Below are 26,370 nucleotides of genomic sequence, written 5' to 3' on the forward strand. Positions count from 1 at the left end.
ATCTTTGTGACCCCAGAGCCCAGCACAGTCCCTGGCCCAAGTAAGTCCTGGGTCAATTTAAGCAGAAGGATATGCATATTCAAGAACACCATGCATGGCTTGAAAGTAAAGATGGCCCAGAGGTACATTAGAAACCAGGGAGTTGGGTACAGAACAGGAGAAATGCTGGGTCTCAGCTCCTCCCTCCTCCGCAGTGACCTGACGGGTTTCTGTACCCAGGCTGGGGTCGAGGGGAAGAAGGTGGAGCGTAGCAGTGGGGTCGGAGCCACCCCTGCCCCAGCTCATCCAGTACAGGGAATCACTGCTGCTTTCCAGTTTGCAAGAGAGCTGCTGAGGCAGGGAGCAGCCCACTGTGGTGGCCGTGGTGAGGATGGCAGGGCTGGCCCTTCTCCAACCAGCTGATGCCCACTGTGGCCTCAGGGAGCATTTGGGGCCCATAGAGAGATCTGCAGTTGGTTCTCACAGGTGCCTTAAAGCCTCTGTGTTGGAGCAGACATGATGTTGAGGATGGACCTTCCTTCTAGCCAGGTTTCCCAGGGCCCCCAACCATGTCGTATATGCTCCTCCCCGTGTCCTCATGCCCTGGGTGCAATGCCTTCACCTGCTCTCCACCCACCATTCAAAGTGCCGCCTCTTCCTGCAGCGCTTGCCCGAGTCTCGCCGCGCCCCCTCCTTGCTTCAGTAGTCTTCCTCCTGCCCCTCGGTTTGGCTGGAACCGTTCTCATCTGATCCTCTGTGGTAGAGTCAGTCCTATCACACCGTGGCTCCCCTGGAACTCTGGGGCTCCAGGGACAGGGTCCTTGACAATTTTTCCAGCCGGAGCACCCCAGGGCAAGGCAGGACTCCAGACTCCAGAATTCACCTGGTCGCCTGGTCAGAATTCACCCTATTGTTCTGCATGGAGGAGGTGGGGCCACAGAGAGCACAGGAGACCCCGGGGGACCCTCAGCATCCCAGTGATGGGGCCAAGTCTCTGGCCTCCCAGCCCAGTGCTTGCTCTTGTACTGCTGGGTGGAGGGGACTTAGAGGGGACTTCCTCTTCTCTTCCACCTCTTCTTACCCGGGGTGTGGAATCTTTACTTTTGAATGAATTGCATCAGCAAACAATGGGGTAGCCAAGCCCAGCCCCTTCCTCACTACATGAGGAACACCCATTCCTACCTGGATGCAGATGTTCTGTCAGGGAGGCACTCAAGGCACAGACCCCTCTCTTGCTCCCCATTCTCTGAAGAGGACCAGCAGGTACCATTTGCACAACCAGAAACCCGGAAGTGGCCCCTCCTCCATTCCCCTGCACCCTCAGCCCAGATCCTGCTGTTTCTACGCCCCTGATGCAAAGTCTCCCCGTGCTGGGGGACCCCTCTCAGCACATGACCTCTGCCTCCTTGTACGAGCCTGCTGGAAACAGCCTTTCGTATTTTTGGTTGGTCTTATAATAACGATAACACATCCCGAAGTGCATGCTGGATGGAGATCAAATCTGGACCTAAAAGGCATGATTCTCCCAGAGAGGGGAGTTTGGAAGGAAAGTCAGGCAAGAGTGTTGAGTCCTCATTCCACACTGGGCTCACGTGCCTCTGATTCACGCATAGCAACGCTTATGAGCTAGATAGCATTGTCATGCTCTGATAAATGAGGAAACTGAGGCACAGAGAGACTGAGAAGTTTTCCCAAGCACCGCATAGCCAAGATGGGGCAGAGCTTCCGTGAAAGAAGATACCAGCCTCTACCTGTGCTGTTCCCTTCTCCCCAGGCCCATATAAAACAGCAGAATGACCTCACAGCCGTGAGGGAAGGAGAGCGTGGGTATCTTTGTGGGCATTGGCTCCTAGCGGCACAGCAGCAAGTCCTTAGCCTCTCTTTGCAGCCCAGGGTACTGCTCTGAGATGACTCTCTCAGGTCCAGGGTTCTGCTGGGAAACTGGGGGGCATATCCCGGTCAGCTGGGCTGAGAGGAGCCCACAGGCCCCGCATCAAGTTTTGGAGGAGATGCTTCAGGCAGTGATGATTGTCCTGGTCACCTGGGATGTGGCTGATAGGTTTCCGTTAGGTCATTTCTTCAGGTTCTTAGGAACTTATAAAGTGGGGGTTTTCAGTTCCATTAACTTTGAAAAATCATGGGCTGAGTGGTTCTCTGTCTGGCCTTTGAGTTAACATGAGGGCTAGAGAAAAACACTTCTGGGGCCATGATTCCTCTTTCTGCAGGGCCGGTGCCTTTGGATCCTGAGTAATTTAAAAGAAGGTAAAGATGTGGAGAGATCAGATTGTTTTCTCCTAAGTAAGATACAGACCGGCTCAGTGGCTCACCCCGGTAATCCCAAACGCTTTGGGAGGCAGAGGCAGGCGGATTGCTTGAGCTTAGGGGTTTGAAACCAGCCTGGGCAACATGGTGAGACCCTGTCTCTAAAAAAGTAATAATAATCAGTGAGGTGTAGTGGTACATGTCTGTCATCCCAGCTACTCAGGAGGCTGAGGTGGGAGGATCGCTTAAGCCTGGGAGGTCAAGGCTGCAGTGAGCTGTGATGGTGCCACTGCACTTCAGCCTGGGTGACAAAGCAAGACCCTGCCTCTAAAAAAAAAAAAAAAAAAAATCCTAAGATATAGATTTTCCTTCCTCACTTTGCCACTGCAGGTTTGCAAGCTTTATGACAGAAATAGTTATCACAATGGGGCCGTGGGGACCGGTGGGGTCCTTGTAACCTTCCCCCTACCCTCTAGTGTCGTTGGGCTTATGTCCCTCACCCGTGCTCTGCAGTTGAGTTTAAAAACAAACATGCTTTATTCTTCCAGCGGATGTTCATTGAGGGCCTACTGTGCACCCAGCACACAGCCCGGGGAGGGGTGCCTGTGTCTGGACTCAGCAACTTCCACCCTGGCTGGGGTGGCCGTGTCTGTCCAGCGATGTACGTGGTCCCCAGGACAAGGTCACTGTGTGGCCACCATCCCTTCTCTCCTGGGGAATTGGTTTCTTTCAACCGCAAACCAGAAAGAAACCTGCAGTCCTTGCCAGCAACCACGTAATGAATAGCTTCCTGATTAATAAGCCAGCAGGCCGATGCGCCGGGCCTCCAAGGGGCTGGTGCTGACTGTGTGAGGTTTTCAATGCAGTCCCTTCCATTTTAAGTGAAGATAATTCCATGTCCACACCATTGTCAGACGATTCGTGAGCTACTCGCCCATCCACTGCTGTGATTTCTTTTTGTTTTCTTTTTTTTTTTTTTTTTGTGAGATGGAGTCTCACTCTGTCACCCAGGCTGGAGTGCAGTGGCACGATCTCGGCTCACTGCAACTTCCATCTTCCAGGTTCAAGTAATTCTCCTGCCTCAGCCTCCCGAGTAGCTGAGATTACAGGCACACGCCCCCATGCCCGGCTAATTTTTGTATTTTCAGTAGAGACAGGGTTTTGCTATGTTGGCCAGGCTGGTCTTGAACTTCTGACCTCAGATGGTCCACCCGCCTCGGTCCCCCAAAGTGCTGGGATTACAGGCATGAGCCACCACGCCCGGCCCTCTGCTGTGATTTCTCCTTCCCCACACTTGTTTAAAAGATCTAGACATAGCCGAGCAGGTGGATTTTCTTTCTTCTAGGCCTTCTGCCTCCAGTTCTTGCCCAGGTTAGGAGGGGAAGGTATGACGTCATCATTTCCTCCCTGCTTTGTGGCAGTGCCCCCTGACTCTACTTTTATATCTGAAATCATTGGTGGTAAGGACAGCCAGGCACCACTGTTCTATCTCATGTACAACACTGAGAGATGCTGCAGGGCTGCCGTGCACATCCATTTGTATGACGTAGTGTCAAATACGTAAAGAGGCAAACATGTCAGCGCTTCATTCCTGTCTCATCACCTGAGGGGCAGAGGACACCTGTGGGCTGCAGTGGCGATGCCTCGACGCCTCTTATCAGTGCCAGTGCTGAAGGAAGTGCAGTCACACCAGAGCCACTTGCTCTGCCGGCCTGGTCAAGGGTGCACTGATTCTCCTGCCTCTGCCTAGCCCCTCTCATCCTGTTCACCCTCAGGCCCTCCATGTCCCCCGTGCTAACGCCTCTCCCTTTTTGTCGTCTCTAGTTCTGAGCATCGGCGAAGGGGGCTTCTGGGAAGGCAGTGCCCGCGGCCACATCGGATGGTTTCCGGCGGAGTGCGTGGAGGAGGTCCAGTGTAAGCCCAGGGACAGCCAGGCAGGTAAGGCGGGTGCTCGTGGCCGCCCACCCTTGGTCCCGCGGGCCCATCTCAGGCCCGTGGTCGCTGTTGTCCATGGCAAGATTCGGCCATTGCGTCGTAGAAGGAAACTGAGTTGCAAATTCAGGACTTTCTAGATCTTTGGAAACAGGTTGGTTGCTTTCATTCCTCTGGGCTTCATCCAAACCAGAAATTCCTTACAAGATGGTGTGGAAGCTTTTAGTTAAAAGGCTGCTCAGTACACGTCCCAGAAAACTTGGACCGTATGTTCTAGCCGTCAGAGAAAGACTTTGGGGGGTTGATTAGATTTCTTTTTCGATCTCTTCTATCGATGGCATAAAACAAGCAGCTTCCCATGTGCAGGCGAGACGCTCCCGTGCCACCCTGAGAACACATAGCAAACGCCTCCGTAAAAACTGCTCGAAAGAGTTCAGTGTTCCGACGGGAAGCCATTCCAGCATCTCTCTTAGAACCTCCAGATATAGCACTTGCTGAAAATCGTTTCAAAATTGATTGCCAAGAGAATGAATTGATTAAAATGTGAAGAGGAGACCACTTATATAAAATGGTACCAAGAGTGTGTGTGTGTGTGTGTGTGTGTGTATGTGTGTGTGTGTATATATATATATATATACATGAAAGTGGGGGGAAAGTGAAGCCTTAAGTGTCTTATAAGAAGAAAGCAGTCTGCATGTGAACGGCGTCTGGCTTTTAGTAGAATCCCAGGCTCACAGAACATGTGTCAAGTAGCCACGGTTGCTGCGGCCACCAACCACGCACACCTTCTTGTGCGGAGCCCGCCGTCTCTGAGCTCTGCCCAAATGGGCCCGCTGCCCTGTTTTTGAGGTTCCTAGTCTAGGGGCTCACTAGGTAGCCCTCCGCCGTCTGATCAGATCTACCAGGGCCAGCCAGGCCCTACAGACATGTGCTCTGGAAAGCAAGGAGGAGTCTGTCCTGGACGCGGCTGGCTTTGCAGTCTCTAGCAGGGGGGCTCAGCGGGTTCTCTGTCTGAGATCTTGGCTTCAACAGGGGCTCAGTTCGTGCAGCAGCTTCCCCGCTGATGAGTCCCTGCTCAGGCTCAGACACCAGACGGTATTGTGGGGTATCGAGGTAAGACATGTCCCAGACGTAACCATGAAGGAAGCTGGGAATGTGCTCTGCTCGGAATTCGGCTGGGTGGGAGGGGATGTGTTTTTCTGGATGTGGCGGTGACAATGTTACCAACAAAACTGGTCTTCCCAAGAATGGGGTCTTTCCCTGTTGTGTGCTCCACAGCCAGTATCCAGAAGCAAAAGTGAGCTTCAGACAGCACAGGCTTCATTTGATGGCCATGGAACTGAGAAGCAGGAGCTTGGCTCGCAGATCCGTTTCTCAGCTCCCGAGAGCTGGGAAGTCACAGAGCTGGGGCCTCTGTAATGAAGGGATTGGGCATTAAATCAAGGGGAAGAATATTCATGTCTTTTCTGGAAATGGGCAGGGAGCTTCTCAGAACCGGTATGCCACCTTCCTTTCTGTCCTTTTCTGGTTTCTTTCTGTTGTTGTCATGGTGATTGTCAACTATCCTGGTGCTGGTGGGAGGGTCATTTAGCATGGAAATCAGATTCTAATGAGGTTAGAGGTTCTTCAGAAGCCAAGTGAGCTGCCATCTTGGATCCCACGAGTCTTAGCCTTTTTGGTCACCAGGGGAAACTTCTTGACCTCCGGCATCCTGTTGCCTCAAGATAAGCAGAGTTGAACCAGGTAGGCCACACGGGCTTTACACTGGGTAGCAATCACACTGAGCACTGGCACAGGTGAGACCTCCAAGCCCTGCCATTGCCCATTCATCCCTGGTCCATACCCACCCTCTCTGGCAAGCAACCTGCCCTTGCCTCACTTGTCTGAGAAGGGCCAGGCCCGGGAGCTCAGCTTGCCTCCTACGGTTGCTCAATGCTTTCCTTCTCCCTGTCCTCCAGTCCTCCTCTTCCTGGGCAGCCACCGCTCCTCCCTCTCCTGGGACTCACCTTCAGAGCCACACTGGCTGCCTTCCCTCCACTCTTGTTGGAAGGACTCAACTGTGTCAGCACCGGGCTTTGCAGGCTATGCCACATGTGGATGGGACAGCCCTGGAGGGCTGCATAGGGGGATCATTTGAGCTTCATGCTCTCTCCATCCTCCAGAGAGTAGTGGCCTCCTGTATAGTGTGCAGAAGGCAGCAGGGCAGCCGGAACAACCTGCCTGCCTCCTCTCTCCTGTGGGCTTTTCCTGTCCACCTGCCAGCATTGCCCTGTATGCCCTAGAACGTATGACTTTCTGCAGCCCGGTTGACAGGGTACCCACCCAGGGCAGGTGGGCGAGTGGAGTCTGCCAGAAGATGTGCGTCCTGTTCAGGCAGCTTCCAGAGAGGCAGAGGTTTGTGTTTGTGTTCACTGTGGGAGGAGGTTATTGGGGTAAGACAGAGGTTTCTAGAAGGGTGATCTTGTTCCAGCTCACACTCCCAGGACGATGTCCTTGATAAAACCATATTTTCTACCTGGGCTGATGCAGGTGTGAGTCTCACTGGGCTAATGTTAGGGCATCACCCGGGCTGCATTCCATTCTGCGGTCTGTGGGAGAGAATTTGTTTCCTTGCCTTTCCAGCATCCTCGGCTCATGGCCCCTTCATCCATCTCCAAAGCCAGCACCTGTTGGTAGGGTCCTTCTTCCATTGCATCTCCCCAACCCTCCCTTCTGCCTCCTCTTCTTCCACTTTTAAGAACCTGTGTGATTATGGCCAGGTGCAGTGGCTCACACCTGTAATCCCAGCACTTTGGGAGGCCAAGGTGGGCAGATGGTTTGAGGTCAGGAGTTCGAGACCAGCCTGGCCAACGTGGCGAAACCCCGTCTCTACTAAAAATGCAAAAATTAGTTGGATATGGTGGCACACATCTGTAGTCCCAGCTACTTGGGAGGCTGAGGCAGGAAAATTGCTTGAACCTGGGGGGCAGAGGTTGCAGTGAGCCAAGATTGTACCACTGCACTCCAGCCTGGGCAACAGAGCAAGACTCCATCTTAAAAAAAAAAAAAAAAAAAGAAAAAGAAGGAAAGGGAAAGGGAAAGGCAAAGGGAAGGAAAGGAACCTGTGTGATTAGATGGGCCCACCTTGCTAATCCAGGTCAAGTAAACTGATGGGCTGCCTTAATTCTGCCTGCAACCTTAATTCCCTTTTGCCTTAAGGGCACATGTTCACAGGTTCTAGGAATTAGGACCTGGGCATCCTTGGGAGGGGCCATCTTTCTCCCTAACACAGATAACAAAAGTGAACATCAGGACTCTCCTCTAACACAAAGGCTGTGGGTCAGGGAAGGAAGGTGTCTCTGTGACCTGGGGTGGAACGAGGTGCACAGAGGTCACAGAACAAAGGAGTTGAGGAGGGTGGGGAGGATTCCACAGTGGTTCCTGCTGGGTTCTGTTTGCCCTTGGGCGTTCTAAGATCGTGACTTAGCACCTTCTTTTGTATTATCTTCTTTTATAGAGGTGTGATTTACATACAGGGAAACACAAAGATTATAAGAAAAATCTAGTTCAATGCATCTTGACAAATGTATATACCCACGTCTCCATCTGCAAATAAGATATTAAAACTTTCCTTCACAGGCCGGGTGCAGTGGCCCATGCCTGTAATCCTAGCACCTTGGGAGGCCGAAGCGGGTGAATCACTTGAGGTCAGGAGTTTAAGACCATCCTGGGCAAGATGGTGAAACCTGTCTCTACTAAAAATACAAAAATTAACTGGGTGTGATGGTGCATGCCTGTAATCCCAGCTACTTGGGAGGCCAAGGCACAAGAATCACCTGAACCTGGGAGATGGAGGTTGCAGTGAGCCAAGATCACACCATTGCACTCCAGCCTGGATGACAAGAGCAAAACTCCGTCTCAAAAAATATATAAAATAATTTTTAAAAACACCTTTCCTTCACCCTAGGAAGTGATCTCAGACTGTCTTCAGCCATCCCTCCCCATACCACAACAGAAGCAAGTGCGATTCTGATTTCTACCGGTTTTGCCTATCGTTGGATTTCATGTAGATGGGACCCTGCAGCTTGTATTCTCGGGCCTAACTTCTTTCCCTCAGCCTAATGCCTGGGATATCAGCTATGTATTGCAGGACTCAGTGATTTATAATTTTTTTTTTTCTAAGACGGAGTCTCTGTTGCCCAGACTGGAGTGCAGTGGCATCATCTCAGCTCACTGCAACCTCCAACTCCAGGGTTCAAGTGATTCTCATGCCTCAGCCTCCCTAGTAGCTGGGATTACAGGCTCCCACCACCACACCTGGCTCATTTTTGTGTTTTTAATAAGGAGGGGATTTCACCATGTTGGCCAGACGGTTTCGAACTCCTGACCTCAAGGGATCCACCTACCTCGACCTCCCAAAGTGCTGGGATTACAGGCATGATCCACTGTGCCTGGACAGCAGTTTATAAATGTTTATTGCTGGGTAGTGTTCTGTGATGTATTTACACCACAGTTTGACCATTCTGCTGATGATGGACGTGTGGATTGCTTCTCAGTTTTAGCTAATATGAATGAAACCTGCTAAAAAAGGTTTTCGTGTGAGTCTTTCTAAGGGCATACATTTTTATTTCTCTAGGTAGAAAACTGCTGGGTTGTGTGATAACATTTTCATTTTATAAGAAACTACCACACAGTTCTCCAAAGTGCTGTCCCATTTTGTTCTCCTACCAGCAGTGTGTGAGAGTTCCAGTTGCTCCACTTTCTCATCAACATTTGGCAATATCAGTCTGTTTAACTTTAGCTATTCTGATGGATATGAAATGATACCTTACTGTGGGTGTAATTTGCATTTTTCTGGTGATGATTATTAAGCGTCTCTTTGTGTGCTCATCTGCTCTACGTATTGCTTCTTTAAGTCTTTGGTTCATTTTTAATGGTGGTGTTCATCTTTTCCTTATTGGTTTGTAGGAGTTCTTTATATATTCTGTTTATCAGTCCTTTGTCAAATATATGCTGCATTTTTCCAAGCCTGTGACTTGCCTTTTCATTTTTCTAACTACAGTCATCTCTCAGTATACATGGGAATTAGTTCCAGGACACCCCCCCCCCACCCAACACCATATACTAAAATCCACCTCAGGTCCCACAGTCAGCTCCATGGAACCTGAGTATGTGAAATCAACCCTCTGTATATGCAGGTTTTATATCACACAGTGTGTTTTCAATCTGCATTTAGTTGAAAAATCCACATGTAAGTAGACCCATGCAGTTCAAACCCATGTTGTTCAAGGGTCAACTGTATGTCTTTTAATGAGTAGAAGGGTTTTTAAATTTTTGAATCTAATCCAAATTATTCTTTTTTTCTTTCACGTTAGTGCTTTTTGTCACTTTTTTCTTTTGAGTCAGGGTCTTGCTTTATCATCCAAGTGGGAATGCAGTGGTGCCGTCACAGCTCATTATGCGCCTTGATTTCTCAGGCTCAAATGATTCTCCTGCCTTATTTTAAAATGTATTTTATTATTATATCTTTTTGTAGAGATAAGTTCTCACTATGTTGTCCAGGCTGTTCTTGAACTCCTAGGTACAAGTAACCCTCCTGCCTTGGCCTCCCAAAGTGCTGGGATTGTAGGTGTGAGCCAACGTGCCTGGCCCTTCTTGTAGCTTTTTTTGATGTTGAAAATTAGAAGACTTTGAATATACATAGAATCTGGAAGATGGTACAAAATGTTTTTAGATGTTCCCATCCAGCAAGCTCTTTCTACACAGTTGGCCTTGCTTGCATCCTTGGAAGCTGTTTCTCTTTTATGGAGCACCACTGCTTTATGTTGTAAAATGAACATTTAGTTGGTAAACCCCATTCATGAACATTAAGTGAAATAAGTAAGTGACTCACAGAATGAATAACTCAGTAAAGAAGTAGCTGCTCAGGACCCAGTGAATTCTCATTGCCTCATGACAGTCACTGGAGGTTGGGGGTAATAAACAGCAAAATCAAATGGTGGTCCTCGTTGGTTGGTTTGTTGATTAGCTGGTCGGCTGGCTGGCTGGCTGGCTGGCTGGCTGGTTGGTTGGTTGGTTGGCTGGTTGGTTGGTTGATTAGCTGGCTGGCTGGTTGGTTGGTTGGTTGGCTGGTTGGTTGGTTGATTAGCTGGCTGGTTGGTTGGTTGGTTGGTTGGTTGGCTGGTTGGCTGGTTGGTTGGTTGATTAGCTGGCTGGCTGGCTGGCTGGCTGGATGGATGGATGGATAGATGGTTGGTTGGTTGGTTAATTAGCTAGCTGGCTGGTTGGCTGGCTGGCTGGTTGATTAGCTCTCTGGCTGACTGAATAGTTGGTTGATTTGCTGATTAGCTGTCTGGCTGGCTGATTGGTTGGTTGGTTGATTAACTGGTTGGTTGGCTGACTGACTGGTTGGTTGGCTGACTGACTGGTTGGTTAGTTGGTTGATTGGTTAGCTGGTTGGCTGGCTGGTTGGTTGGTTGGATGGATGGATGAATGGTTGGTCAAATGATAGAAGTTCAGCTTAGTTCCATGAATAGTTTGGTGGTTATGCCTTCAAGATATGATGGGCTTACTCACCTGGACCTTAGTTGTAATTTCTTAAGGCTGCATGTTTATGGGACTTCACAGTCTTCAGTGGGCTTTCCTGCATGCTGTCTCATCCAACTTTCTGGAATAAGTAGGGCAGGAATCATCACCTGCATTGTACACATGAGCATCCCCATCCCAGCATGTTGGAGCACACAGATAGGGAGTTACTGGGCAAGGAGCATGACCCATTGTTTGTGACTACTAATGCTTGAGCTGTGACCTGTACCTGCATCAGGGCAGCATTTCTCGTGCAGTGATCAGCGTGGTGATCCTGATGTGTGACTGCCAGTGATTAATCCTCCTGCATATCCACCTGAAGCAGTGGGGAAGCAGAAACATATCCAGGTCTGTTCTCAGCTCAGCTGTCTCTGGCTGGCTCTGAGTAGACTTCTTTATCTGAAATGTGAAGGCTGGAGATGATGCGTGTGAAGAGTTGGGGGCAAGTTTATGATGGTAGCTTTTTTGTTTCTGTGCATAAGAGACAGAGGCATGCCCAGATTTATAAAATCTCACCTCTTTGCATGCATCAGCCCAGAGACCTGAGAGCAAAGTGCCACATATGACTATGTTGTTATAGCAGGAGGAGAGGCATCTTGGAAGATGGTGCTCTGGAAAATTGGTGGCTAATTACATGCATGTCCTCACCCCATCCTGCTAGAGTTTAAGCTCCCTGAGGGCGGGGACACCTGTGTCCTGCACAGTGCCTATCCAGGACAGAGTGCATATCAGTTGGCCCAGCATGTTAGTGAAAAGGAGGTTGGGTGGTATCGCGCTTGATCAACTTGATCAGTCAGGAGTTGGAAGGTCTGGCTTTTGTCTAGACTCTAAAGCTTTCCACCCGTTTGTATAAGGTAGCACAATGTCAGCTGCTATGACAAGTTAACCCACAACTTCAGTGGCTTAATGGAGTGCAGGTTTTTTTCCTGCCTGGTTGCTACCCAGTGTGGTCTCTTCTGGTCAACAGACGGGCTGATTTTCTCCGTGATATGACCAAGCAGTCCAGGCCCTTCCATTATGTGGCCTGGTCATCCTCGAGGGCCCCCTGCCCGCAGCCTGCAGAGACAGGGAGAGAGAATGGAGAAATGCTGCCCTCTTGTGTGAGGCTCTGGCACAGCAGGGACACACGTCATTACCCGTGACACCCTGTGGAGGGAACCTGGATGCTGCAGATGCTGGGCCCTGTGGTCCCGGGCCAATCACCTCCTGGTGACTCTTTGAGTCAAGATTCTCCAGAGAAAACAACCAGTAGGACACAGACACAGATGTAGATACAGACAGAGCATATGTATTAAGAGACTCATTTCAAGGAATTGGCTCACCCAATTGTGGGAACAGGCGAGTCTAAAATCCTCTGGGCAGTCTAGCAGCCTGCAACACCGGACAGGAGCTGGTGCTGCAGCCTGGAGGCAGAATTTCTTCTTCCTCCGAGAAACTTCAATTTTGCTCTTGAGACCTTTTAACTGATTGGAGGAGGCCCACCCACATTACTGAGAAAAATTTTGACTTCAAGCCAACAGACTGTAAATGTTAGCCACATCTACAAAATACCCTCCCAGCAACACCTAGGCTAGTACTTGGCTGCATAATCAGGTGCTATACCCTGGTCAGTTGGCCCATAAAGCTGAGCCTCTGGGGCCAGACATGCACCCTGGATGGAGGGACAGTGCCCACCTCCCCTGCTGGGGACCTTGACTACCTTCCGCATCTTCCAAGGCATTGATTTCCTCATCTGTGAATTCAGGCTGGTGGGTTGTAGAATCACTTGATCCTTCCTCCTCAGAATTCTACAAATTGAAATCAGGGCTGCCCCGGATGATGTATCTTGACTAAGAAACAAAGATAAAATATTTTCAAAGTAATCAGTTGGCACCCATGGATGAGGCAGTTTATGAAAAATGAATGCAATGCACGTGCATGCAGTTTTCAGCGACACATCTTATGTGTACATGGAAACTGTCAGGCCAGGGCTCTCTGTTTATCCCTGAGAAAATGACAAGGCCAAGCAGCACTGGAGTAAATCCTATTTTAGCTGCTGAAACAAAGAAAAGACTTGACTATCAGTGAGCACCATTCATGTAGAACATGATGAGAAAATGGGTGCGATGAGTCACCACTGTACATCCCTGTTTCCATCCTCCAGAGACAGCTAGGATCTGGTCACCTGTAAGCCACTGAGGTAGGAGTGGTGGCCTCACAGACCGGGGCATAAGATGCTCACAGACCGGGGCATAAGATGCCACATTCTCAACTCTTACTTCACTCCTGGGCACCTACCCAGATGAGCACCCCAGTGCCAGTGTAGTTTCAGCGTGTCCTGTGCCGTATGCACTGCCAGAGCCTGTTGGAGTCGGGATCCTCAATCAGCTACAGAGACCACCGAGGAAGTGACTTGAGGGGATTCTCTGCCAAGTGGACTTCCGGAATCTTCTGGCTGACTCACTGGTGCAGGGCTCTCGACTGGGTAGAAGATGTGAGTGTAGGATGGGATTAGCCGTGCCTTCCCTTGACTGGCCACTCTTGTGGGATAAGTCTGTGTTTAAGAATAGTCCCCCTGGCTCTCTAGAAGTTTCTAGAAGCTAGCCATAAGCACAGGGTCTAGATCAGAAAGTCAGAGCTCTGACCAGGGAACAGATGTGGTTTGCAGTTGTGTCCTTTCTACTTTTTTGTGGCACTCAACGGAGAAGAGAGAGGACCTCATCTGAACCTCCTAATTGCCCTTTATGGAAGGTGCCTTTATGATCCCTGCTTATTCATCAGGAAACATGTGTTGTGTATGTGTCCAGGAAGCATGTGTGCCAGGCTGTCCACATTCCCAAGCTCTCTTTCCATGGACTGTTCCCATTCAGAATCTCTGCCATGGACTCTCCTTTCCAGTCACTCTCTAATTTACCAGCGTAGGAGGCCCTCACTGGGAGCATCTTACAGCTTCGCTTGCTCTGAGAAGTGTCTCTGGACTGCCACCAGCCCCACACCCCGAGGGCTAATGGGCACAACATTCTCAGATCTCTCCTTCAGATCACGTGGACCCCACAGGGTGGTGGTGAGGCTGGCATGTGTTTCCTCCTCCCAGAAATCGCCCCGAGTGCAGTGCATTGCTCCTCTGCCATCTGAAGCCACACCTGGAGCCGTCCCCTCCTGTCTCCAATAGGACACCCTGTGTGGCCTCTTTGGGGTTTCAGGACACACTTGGAGTATAAATCTCCTCTTCCCAAATCCAACCCTTGGGTCAGGGCTGGGCAGGAGAAGGATGGGGACCTCTTGGTTTTGCCGACTGTTTTGTGACTGCAGCAGCCCCCTGTTATCTTCAGGGGATACGTCCCAAGATCCCCATTGGGTGCCTGAAACGGGGGACAGCTCTGAACCCTGTACTGCATATACCGTGTTTTTGGTCTGGTATCAGAGCCAGCTCCTAAGTGACTAACCAGTGGGTGGTGTAGACAGCAGGAGTACGCTGGACAAAGAGATGAGTCACTTCCCCTGGGCAGAACGGCACTCAACATCACGCTACTCAGAATGGCATGCAATTGAAAACTTTTCAGTTGTTTATTTCTGGACTTTTTTCTTCATTATTTTCAGACTTCAGTTGACCATGGGTGATTAAAACCTCAGAAAGTGAAACCATGGATAGAGGGGGACTACTGAAGTCACAAGTGACTTGGGGCCACTGTCCTTTGAGATTTCTTATCTGTGGCCATTGATAAGAAGAAGACATAATAATGAGGAGGGTCCTCATCCGTGATGGCCCTGGGTGGGGGACCTGTCCTCTTGGCTGCCATGCCTCCGTGTTCAACACTAGGTCAGCCTCTGGGATCCACCTGCTCTCCCTCAGGAGCCATATCAAGTATGCACTGGAGTCAGTCAAGTTCCCCCACCCTGCAGGCCATGTAACGTTATCGTTCCAGCCTTTTCAGAGCACACAGTTCCAAACCTTGTCCCTGTGGTTGCATCCTGTCACCTCTCATTTGATGTTTACAGATAACTCATGTGATCCTCAGACTAAACTTGGAAGGAGGGCATGCAGTGATGTTAGTCCATTTTATTTTATTTATTTTTTTATTTTTTTATTTTTTTTGAGACGGAGTCTTGCTCTGTCGCCCGGGCTAGAGTGCAGTGGCCGGATCTCAGCTCACTGCAAGCTCCGGCTCCTGGGTTCACGCCATTCTCCTGCCTCAGCCTCCCGAGTAGCTGGGACTACAGGTGCTCGCCACCTCGCCCGGCTAGTTTTTTGTATTTTTTAGTAGACACGGGGTTTCACCGTGTTAGCCAGGATGGTCTCAATCTCCTGACCTCGTGATCCGCCCGTCTCAGCCTCCCAAAATGCTGGGATTACAGGCTTGAGCCACCGCGCCTGGCCGTTAGTCCATTTTAGACACAAGATCAGAGATGGTGAGTGACTTGCTTAGAAGCATGGGTGGCCAACCCAGGACCTAAACATAGATACATCTGAGCTGACATCCGTTTCCTTTACCTGCCAGGCTGGAGCATCCCCAAGGTCAGCCAGTCTCTGAGATGTTAATATTTTGTGGCCTTGGAGTCAGGGAGCAGGGGTGGTAGTGGTGGTAGTGATGATAAGTGGTTGATGGCAGCCATGGTGACACTGTTTGTGGTAGTGATGGTGGTGGTGCTGGTGGTGGTGTTGGTCATGATGATGATGGTGGTAATGCTGGTGGTGGTGGTCATGGTGATGATAGTGATACTGGTGGTGGTGGTCATGGCGATGATGGTGATGCTGGTGGTGGCAGTCATGGTGATGATGGTGGTGATGATGGTGGTGATGCTGGTGGTGGTGGTGGTGATGGTGATGCTGGTAGTCATGGCGATGATGGTGATGCTGGTGGTGGTGGTGGTGATGGTGGTGATGCTGGTAGTCATGGTGATGGTGATGCTGGTAGTCATGGTGATGATGGTGGTGATGCTGGTAGTTGTGGTCATGGTGGTGATGGTGGTAATGCTGGTGGTGGTGGTGATGGTGATGATGGTGGTGATGCTGGTGATGGTGGTCATGGTGATGGTGGTGATGCTGGTGGTGGTGGTGATGGTGATGATGGTGGTGATGCTAGTGGTGGTGGTCATGGTGATGATGGTGATGCTGGTGGTGGTGGTCATGGTGGTGATGGTGGTGATGCTGGTAGTCGTCATGGTGGTGATGGTGGTGATGCTGGTAGTCGTCATGGTGATGATGGTGGTGATGCTGGTGGTGATGGTCATGGTGGTGATGATGGTGGTGGTGGTGGTGATGGTGGTGATGCTGGTAGTCGTCATGGTGATGATGGTGGTGATGCTGGTGGTGGTGCTCATGGCGATGATGATGCTGGTGGTGGCAGTCATGGTGATGATGGTGGTGATGCTGGTAGTGATGATCATGGTGATGATAGTAGTGATGCTGTTTTTGTTGGTGATGATGGTAGCGATTCTATTGATGGTGGAAGTCATGGTGACTGATGGTGGTGGTGATGCTAGTAGCAATGATGCTGGTGGTGATGGTGACAGAGGTTTTAAGATGACAAAGGGATGATACTAGTCAAGTCTGGCACTCCACCTTGGTGAACCCTACTGCTCTGGCCATGAACAAATGTTCATCCTCATCCCAGCCCTGTGCAGCCTTCCCTTCCTTTGGAGGAAGCTCCTGGCTTTCCCCTTTCTAGTTCTTGAAATTCCATTTATTTCCTCACATCCCCTCTTGATGTAGAGGAATCAAAACCACACTGGGTACCCTTGAGAAAAATTATTTTACTCTTGTATGTCTCAGCTTTCTCATCTGTAAGTTGGATTTATATGCCCTGCAGATAGACACACCCTGCAGGGTTGTTACAAGGGCTCACAGAGAAGAATGCAAAAGTGTAAAAGTCCATACACATACAAGAATTGTTACCAACAGCACTGATGGAATGGGCTTCCTGATAGTAATACTGGGAACACCAGCACTGCCAAGGCTTTGGCCATGCAGCACTTTGGGAGGCTGAGGTGGGCAGATCACCTGTGAGGTCAGGAGTTCGAGACTAGCCTGGCCAACATGGCGCCTATAATCCCAGTTACTCGAGAGGCTGAGGCACGAGAATCGCTTGAACCCAGGAGGCAGAGGTTGCGGTGAGCCGAGATCGCACTACTGCACTTCACCAACACGGTGAAACCCCGTCTCTACTGAAAGTGCAAAAACTAGCAGGGTGTAGTGGCGCACGCCCTGTAGTCCCAGCTACTCAGGAGACTGAGGCACAATAATCACTTGAACCCGGGAGGCGGAGGCTGCAGTGAGCTGAGATCGTGCCACTGCACTCCAGCCTGGGTGACAGAGTGAGACTCTGTCTCAAAAAAAAAAAAAAAAAAATGCAGGGGTTTCTGTGTATTCTCCCGAGGCCACTCTGTGCCACATGAGACCCTGGCTGGGTGAGCAGGGTGCCCGGCTTCTTCCTACAGCACCGAAACATCCCGGCTTTGCCCCAGAGACACCCCTGGGGCCATCAGGCGACCACTTGTTCCCACTTCCAGCCTGTCCCCAGTGGCCCCTGCCCTGCGTCTCACACCCCTGGGTCTGTGTCACCTCCAAGGCTCTGAGAGACGTCTGAGAGGTGACCTTGCAGGTCAGACCCGGAATCCAACAGTTCCCCTTCACTCCTTCCTGTTCCGGGCCTTCCGAATAGATGGGAGGATCCTGTTTGGTGCCTGTGTGATGCTTTTATTTTCTATTTTTCTGTGTGGCGTGTAACAAGCATGCAGAGAGGTTCACAAGACAATGCACATCCAGTGGGCAGTTATGACAAAAACCCCGTGGACCCAGCACCCCCAACCCCACCCCACACACACCCTCTGCCTCCTCAGCTCCCTCCCCAGGATAACTGTCTCTGCCCAGGGCTGGTCTCGCATACAGTTGTTTCCTGATTTTATTTCTAGTCCCAGGCTCTTATTACAGCCCCAAACAGTGTCGTGGGGCTTTGCCCACTCGTGAGCCATATGGAGACAGGATTGGCGTGTGCCGCGCTGTGCCGGCTTCTCTCCCAACAGCTGTCCCTGGTATCTGGGTCATGCGGGTAGATCTGGGTCACTTGTTTTCACTGTGAGGTCGTTCACTGAGGATTTGTCCCTCTGTTCCGCCATGGAGAGTCCTAAGCCGCTTGCTGTGGGAGTCCCTACCCTTGTGTTGCAGTGTAAACGTGGGTGCCCTTCCGTCGCCCGTACCCCAGGAGTGACCGTGGTCAGGCTGGACACGTCCTCTGCTTTTCTGAATTCTTCAACCCTGTCCTGCATGGACCTCATTGTAAGCCCAGGCTGCTGTAACAGAACACTGAGGGCTGGGAGGGCTGAAATGCTGGTTCTGGGGGCTGGACGGTCAGAGATGAGGGTGCCAACACGGTTGTTTCTGGGAAGGGCCCTCTTCCTGGCTTGCAGACAGCCTCTGTCTCTCTGTGTCCTCACCCGCAGAAAGACAGAGACAGAGAAGAGCACTGTGCTGTCTCTTCTTAGGACGGCAGGAATCCCATCTTGGGGACCCCAGCTTCGTGACTCATCTAAACCCCATCACACTGTAAAGGCCCCATCACATTGGGGGTCCGTGAATTCTGGAGGGGATCACAAACAGTCTGTAAGAGTAATGGTTCCCACGTGTTGCCAGCTCACCACTGACAGGCCCTTCCACTGCGGGCGCTCTGCGTGTGCGATGATGATGTGGTGGCGATTGCCATTTGCGGTTCCCTCATTACTTCTGAGGCGGAGCACCTTTTTGTGCATGTATTGGCTGGCTGTTTGTGTGTCATCTTTGGCCACGCGCCAGCTTGGGTCGTCTGCCTGTTTCTCTTTAGGCTTGTCTGTTTTGTGTTGATTTGTGGTCACTCCTTGTATACTTCAGAAGCAAGACCTTTGTCAGTGGTGCAGGTGTGCAGACGTCTGCTCCCAGAGCGTGGTTGGCCTTTTTTCTGGGGGCTGGGGACTCTTCCACACAGCTCTGGTGGTCCATAGTCCTCCTTGTAACTTGGAGAAGGTGGGCCTGGCCCAGTGCCTTCCACAGATGGCAGTGCGACTCGACTGGGACCCCACAACCTGCTGTCCCCCTTATCGAATGTGAAGGCTCCTTTCCATCTATGCCAGGGAGGCTGGTTTTGCACTTAAAACGGTAACTTAAAGAACTGCTTTAAGGCTGGGCGTGGTGGCTCAAGCCTGTAATCCCAACATTTTGGGAGGCCAAGGTGGGCTGATCACCTGAGGTCAGGAATTTAAGACCAGCCTGGCCAACATGGTGAAACCTCATCTCTATTGAAAATGAGCCAGGCGTGGTGGCGGGCACCTGTAATCCCAGCTACTCGGGAGGCTGAGGCAGGAGAATTGCTTGAACCTGGAAGGCGGAGGTTGCAGTGAGTCAAGATCACACCACTGTGCTCCAGCCTGAGCAACAGAGCAGACTGTCTTTAAATAAATAAATAAGTAAATAGCGAGCTGCTTTTAGAAATAAACGTGTCTGATTGACTGTGTTTGGAAAACTCTGCCCTGTGGCTTTGAGGATGACCGAGCAGTAGTCCCTTTCCCAGACAAGCTTCTTAACTTAAGGCTCTCAGAGATGCCTGGGTTGGGGGGCTTCAGATGTTTGTGGGGGGCAGTGGGTACCATGGGGCTCTGAAGGTCCTGAAGCACCATGACAGTAATCCTGACCCTGATTCCGACACCAGCCAATGCCTGTTGGGCGGCTGGCTTCAAACCGGACGTTTCTCACGGTTTTCCTCCAGTCTCCAAAACAATCCTGCATGTTCAGTATTGCCATTCCTAGTTCGCATGCAAGGATGTGGGCTCAGGGAAATTAAGCAACTGGTCCGGGGTCTCACAGTCCTGTGAGTTGCAGCCTGAGGATTTGCATGTGGTTCACCTGACGAATGGAGCCCCTCAGTCCTTGGGCTCATACACAGAGAACCAACACAAACACCATCCAGAAAAGGTGAGAACCAGAAGGGATGATAGTTATTGCTTAGTTCAAAATCTCTCCGACTTAGTAATGTGTAGGTCACTGTTAAGAGGGAGATCTCCTGCATTCAAACAACAACAACAAAAAACACAAAACACAACAAACTACTGTGAAACAGAAGTTCTCTCTTTGAAAATGTGAATTACAGCCCGGGCACGGTGGCTCACGCCTGTAATCCTAGCACTTTGGGAGGCCGAGGCAGGTGGATCACCTGAGGTCAGGAGTTTGAGACCAGCATGGCCAACATGGTGAATCCCCGTCTCTACGAAAAATACAAAAAGTAGCCGGGTGTGGTGGTGCGCACCTGTAATCCCAGCTACTCGGCAGGCCGAGGGAAGAGAATCGCTTGAATCCAGAGGCGGAGGTTGCAGTGAGCCGAGATCATGCCACTGCACTCCAAGCCTGGGCAACAGAGCAAGACTCTGTCTTAAAAAAAAAAAAAAAAAATTACCAGGGAAAAACTGTTTTGTCTTTAAAGATAGGTGTAGAGTCATGTATTTAGGTTATCATCTGCATGTTGGCACCGAATAAACATACCTGAGATGACCCTCAGATAACTTCCAGTTTCTGGACCCCGATTTGGGAAAACTCATTTAGAACCAGGCCTCTGTTTTTCAGAGGAAGAAATCTGGGCTTCTGGCTACTGGGGATCGAATGCCTGGCTCATGGCAGGGCTGGCGTGGAGCCCTGGCGTTAAACTCTGACCCAAGGCCTCTCCCTTTCCCTGTAACAACTCGGGCTGCTCTGGTCATTATTGCTTTTTAAATTGGAGGTGACAGAACCCCAGGACTCCCTCCAACCCCTGTCCCTACAAAAGGAATTTATTAGTGTACATCATGGAGAAGCCTAAGATTGTCTGGTATCAGGCATAGTTGGATCCAGCTGCTCAAATGATGTCCCCAGGTAGCTCTCATTCCATCTCTTGGCCTGATTTCTCTATGGGAGTTTTATTCTGTGAGCAACTCCCTCTCAGGATGGTCCCTGGTAGCTCCAGGGCTTATATCCTCACAGGTCCAAGTCCTGCAGAAAGAGAATGGCTCTGTGCTAGCTTTTTAGCAAGAGTCCTACAATGTGCCCTGAATGATGTCCCTGCCCACTCAGAACCAGGGGCTAGGGGTGGGTGCACCCGCCCCATTGTGACTGGCCAGGTCTGGGTCAGGGGTGTAGGGAAGATGGCTTGCCAAGGACGGTTGGGGTGTGGAACCAGCAGAAGGAGGAGGCGGCAGGCAGGACCTCTGCAGGCCATAGTTAGAGATGTGCCTTCAGCAGGGATGCCAAGCACCTGGGCTCTTTGAAGATCAGAGAAGGATATTGCTGTGACCTGCTTTCTCAGGGAGTAGGAATGCCTTCCCAAGGACATGAAAGGGGTGGGAGCTGTCACCCTTATCTCTGGACGGCTCTAGTTGGAGCCATGGAACAGGGTATGGTGGAGTCCTATTAAACAGAAGTGTCGTTAGTCACCGTGTGTATAAACCCTCGGCAAAACATCAGCATACCCATGTTTGGTTCTTCCAAAATAGAATGTTTTTGTTATCTTTAGAGCATTTAAAAATACAGGCAAATGACTCTATTAGCACAATTATAATCTAAAATATTAATAAGCCACAAAAGCCAGCTTCCAAAGAAGTTACTAGCTGTTCCCTCGCAGAACATAAAACAGCTATGAGGACGCATTGTCCTGTCTGCTAATGATTATGTTTTTGTTAAACAACCGTGGCAGACTCCTGCATCCCCCGCCCTTTCTGTCTCATACGCCACTTTATTAAAACACTCTCAGAGCCCTGCTGCCATGCGGTATGTGCTGCTGTTTCATAGCAGCTGCTTTGTGTTTTAAAGACCAGCTTCCATGCTCGGTTCATCCTCAAAATAGAGTTCTGCCAGGTCTGTGTGTTGCTTCAGGTTCCTTTGGGAGGATCCAGTCTCTGGCTTTGCTGTGGGGCCCAGGCCTTCCTCGTCCCCTCCCAGCAGTGGTGGTGCCTGCTCTGGGTTACTATGGCAACCTAGTGATGCTGGGTACTAACCCTGCCTTTTTTTTCTCTGCAGCCCCTCCTGCCACTACAGGATATGGTGCCTGCAGAAAGTCACCTTGTGCAGCGGCCACTGTGGGCAGAGGGTTCAGGAGAGAGGGGCAGTGGCATGGCTCGAACATTCACGGGGTTAGAAACCTTCTTAGTGCTACATTGTGCTGCCAGTGTGGAGGGCAGTAGGCAGGGAAGGGTCTATATTAGTCAGCTTGGGCTGCCGTCATGAAATGCCATAGAATGGGCAACTTAAACAACAGAAATGTATTTTCTTCCAATTCTGGAGTCTAGAAGCTGCAGATCAAGAGCTGGCAGGGGAAGTTCCTGGTGAGGCCTCTCTTTTTGGCTTGCAGATGGCCACCTTCTTGCTGTGTCCTTACAGGGCCTTTCCTTGTGCATACACACCTCTGCTATCTCTTCCTCTTCTTAAGAATGCCAGTCCTCTCAGGTCTGGCATTATACCTTCATTTAATCTTAATTACCTCTCTAAAGTCCTTGCTCCAAATCCAGTCACATTGAGGGGGTCATGGCTTCAACATAGTTTTGAGGGGAACATAAACATTTAGTCTGTTTCAGAGGTGAAGAGTCACAGCTGTAAACCAAGCTGAATTCTGTGGATGACTTCTCAGTTTCGCCCTTTCTTACCACACAGTCCCATCCTCTGTGGGGCCGTTTTGTTGTGTGAGCTGAAGGCAGAGACTGCTACTTGACAAGGCTGTACCCCGGCCCATCTGCATTTAGAAGCCTCTTTAGGTCAGTCTCAGGGCTGTTCTGGGGGTATGACCTGGATTCTTTGCTGTTGAAAAGGCAAACATCAGAGTCCATGACTCCTGATTTATGTCTCCTTGCTGTGTGACCTTGGGCAAGTTACTCAGCCTCTCTGAGCCTCTGTTGGCATTGACAGTAATGTGTTTGCCACGGGGCTGCTATGAGAGGGGAATGAATTCATCCTGGAAAGCACGGGGAGCGAGCTGGCTCTCCTATCATCATTCTCCTTCCTCAGCTGCAGATACCCAGAAAACATAGGCTATGTCTGGCCAGCCATGCGTTAGGGTATGACCCTCAACCTGGTCTATAGAAAAGTAATGTGGATGCCAGGGCTGTGCCTCCACCTCAGGAAACCAAAATGTCTGGGGTGGGACCTGGGAATTGTATTTTTAAGCAGCTTTCCCAGCGATGTGTTTGATGAGCTGGGATCAGGAACCTCGTGTTGGAGCAGATTTAATAAGTGCAAATGGTGCAAGCCAAGAGGACCGAGGGCAAGGACCTGGAGGTTGATCAATTTGTAAACACCTGTTTGTGGAGTGAATCGATCACGGTTTACTACCCTCCATGAGAGCCAAGAACCAGGAGGATACAACTGATACACATCAGTATTCTCTGCACCTCCCACAGTGCCTGGCATGGAGTAGAGGCTGAGAAAGTACTTCCAGATGGTTGGATGGGTAAATGGATAGGTAGGTGGGAGGATGGATGGGTGGGTGATCAGATGGACAAATGGGTTAGCGGGGTTGGAAGGATGAAGAGTAGTGGGATGTTAGATGGATTAATGGGTGAGTGGGTAGATGGGTAGATGAATAAATGGGTGGGTGGGTGAATGGATGGATGGATAAATGGATGGGTAGGTGGAAGGATGGATGAGTGGATGGATAGATGCGTGGGTGGGTGAGTGGATGGATGACTGGGTAAGTGGGTAGGTGGGTGGGTAAATGGGTGGGTGGGTGGGTGGATGGATGGATGGATGGATGGGTGAATGGATGGGTAAGTGGATGAATGGATGGGTGGGTGAGTGAGTGAGTAGATGAATAAATGGATGAGTGGGTGGATGCATGGGCAGATGTGTAAATGGATATGTAGGTGGGGGAGGATGGGTGAATGAGTGAGTGGGTAAACAAATGGCTGGATGCATGAGTGGGTGGGTAGATGAATGGATGGATAGGTAGGTGGGTAGGTTGGAGGACAGAAGCGTGGCTGAGTGGATGGATAAATTGGGTAGTAGGTGTGTGAATGAGTGGATAGATGTCTAAATGAATAGTTAGGTGGGTAGATGGGAGGATGGGTGAGTGGGTGAATGGGTGGGTGAGTGGGTGAATGGGTGGGTGGGTGGGTGGGTGGATGGATGGATGGATGGGTGAATGGATGGATAAGTGGATGAATGGATGGGTGGGTGAGTGAGTGAGTAGATGAATAAATGGATGAGTGGGTGGATACATGGGCAGATGTGTAAATGGGTATGTGGATGGGGGAGGATGGGTGAATGAGTGAGTGGGTGAACGAATGGATGGATGCATGAGTGGGTGGGTGGGTAGATGAATGGATGGATGGGTAGGTGGGTAGGTTGGAGGACAGAAGGGTGGCTGAGTGGATGGATAAATTGGTTAGTAGGTGTGTGAATGAGTGGATAGATGTCTAAATGAATAGGTGGGTAGATGGGAGGATGGGTGAGTGGGTGGGTGGATGGATGCATGGATGGATACATGGATGAATGTATGGATGGATGAGTGGATAAGTGATGGATAGATGGATGGGTGAATGGATGGGTGGCTGAGTGGGTGAGTAGAGGATGGGTGACTAGGTGGATGGATGGATGGGCTTTGCTTGGGGGTGTTTATAGATACTCACTCTACCTTTCACACACAGCTCACCCCAATTCCAGTTGTGCACCCCTTCCTATTGTAAACCTTTACAACATTACCCAGTGAAATGTCTTTAAAACCATAGAGTTTGTGAGCAACAGGGAAAGCAGTGAGGTGTGTATGAGGCTCTTGGAGATACCAGCAGCATCACTGGCATTCCAGGTCAGGTTGTCTTCGAGTCTTTGGCCCCTAGAGAGTGTTAAGGTATCAGTTACCTTCGGCCAACCCAGATGCACCATGGCCTTAGACTCTGCATGCCTGTCCTGCCCCCCAAGTCCAGTTTGCCGGCCTCAGCCCTGCCCATGTGGAGCCAGAGGAATGGGGTTGGGGCTTGGACATCCACATGGGAGAGGTGGGTGACCTGCCCCGCCTCGCTCATGTCATCAGTGTCTTGGATTCTTGGGTGTTCCAGAAGCCTGATGTTGTCATGCCCTGAAAAGGTAGAAGGAATGGGCTGCTCCCAGTATGTGCAGTGGCACCACTGATGTGCCATCTGTCAGATGGGAACCTAGTGAGGACAGACCTGCGGTCTCTCGCTTGACACTGGGACACCAAGTCTGGGTCTGATCAGCCAGGGCTGGGAGTCCCGTTCTAGCTGGGGCACAGATGGAGGCCAAAGGCCACCCCCGAGAGCATGCCATGGCTCATTCTGGGAAATGAAAGCTGTCATATGGTGCTCTGTTATTGAATGAAGATGTTGTTTTTGGCTCCTCTGAAATAGACGATGGGAAACAGATTCAGGGATTATGAATAAACATTGGCTTATGGGGGCCGCGTGCTGGTAACGATGAAACCTCCACATTTACAGAATAAATTTAAGGCATGCATATGTAGAGTGGATGTGTAAAGGGCAGACTCCTGCTCAAACAAATCATGTAACCAAGGCGAGCATCTGGGACGACACTCTAGCCTCCTGTCCACGGCCAGGTTGTGTGGCTTAGGAGCCCTGGGTCCAAGGAGGAACCCGTGTTTCTAAGAGACCTGGCACAGGAAGCCAAGAGGACATGGCTGGGAGTGGTGGATTGGACACCATCTGCAGATGTGAGTTTAGAGTCAACACTCACCTTCAACAGAGGCAACCTCCAGATGCTTCAAAGAGGTTAATTCAATCAAAGCAGGTTGCAAAATAATTTTTTCTCATTCATTCATTCATTCATTCATTCATTCATTCATTCATTCATTCATTCATTTGAGACAGTCTCACTCTGTCACCCAGGCTGGAGTACAGTGGCACCATCTCACTGCAACCTCCACCTCCTGGGTTCAAGCGATTCTCCTGCCTCCCGAGTAGCTGGGATTACAAACGTGCGCCAACACGCCCAGCTAATTTTGATATTTTTAGTAGGAATGGGGTTTCACCATATTGCCAAGGCTGATCTTAAACTCCTGACCTTGTGATCCGCCCACCTCGGCCTCTCAAAGTGCTGGGATTAGAGGCGTGAGCCACCACGCCTAACCAATTTCTCTTTTTAAGAGACAGGATTGCCTTTGTCACCCAGGCTGGAGTGCAGAGGTGCGATCATAGCTCATTGCAGGCTTAAACTCCTGGACTCAAGTGATCCTTTCACCTCAGTCTCCCAAAGTGCTGGAATTATAGGTGCACACCACCACACCCAGCCTAAAAGCAATGTTTATTTTTTAGAGACAGTCTCACTATCTTGCCCAGGCTGGTCTTACACTCCTGTCTTCAAGGGTCCTCCCACCTCAGCCTCCCAAAGTGCTGAGGTGACAGGTGTGAGCCACCACACCTGGCCTCAAATAAAATTTTGACAGTTAACCCTCACCTGTTTAGCTTTGTATTATTCTGTGATCTAAAGGAATTCACACAGGACACCAACCTTTTTTTCTTTTCTTAAATTGATATATAATTTCAGTGCCATAAAATTTGCTCTTTTTTTTTTTTTTTTCCAGACGGAGTCTCGCTCTGTCGCCCAGGCTGGAGTGCAGTGGCCGGATCTCAGCTCACTGCAAGCTCCGCCTCCCGGGTTCACGCCATTCTCCTGCCTCAGCCTCCCGAGTAGCTGGGACT

At 50.4% G+C, this 26,370-nt stretch overlaps 1 protein-coding gene across 2 annotated transcripts in view; it reads left to right on the top strand.

Moving 5' to 3' along the window:
• The window catches only part of SHANK2 (SH3 and multiple ankyrin repeat domains 2), a 638,889-nt gene that overhangs the window by 303,696 nt on the left and 308,823 nt on the right, over positions 1-26,370 (top strand). For both annotated transcript variants that reach the window (XM_025357432.1, XM_025357433.1), the window contains one exon: positions 4,066-4,179. In XM_025357432.1, coding sequence (XP_025213217.1) covers positions 4,066-4,179 — 114 coding nt within the window. The remainder of the gene's footprint in view (positions 1-4,065; positions 4,180-26,370) is intronic.

Source organism: Theropithecus gelada, chromosome 14, assembly GCF_003255815.1.
Source record: "Theropithecus gelada isolate Dixy chromosome 14, Tgel_1.0, whole genome shotgun sequence".
NCBI classification, from domain to species: Eukaryota; Metazoa; Chordata; class Mammalia; order Primates; family Cercopithecidae; genus Theropithecus; species Theropithecus gelada.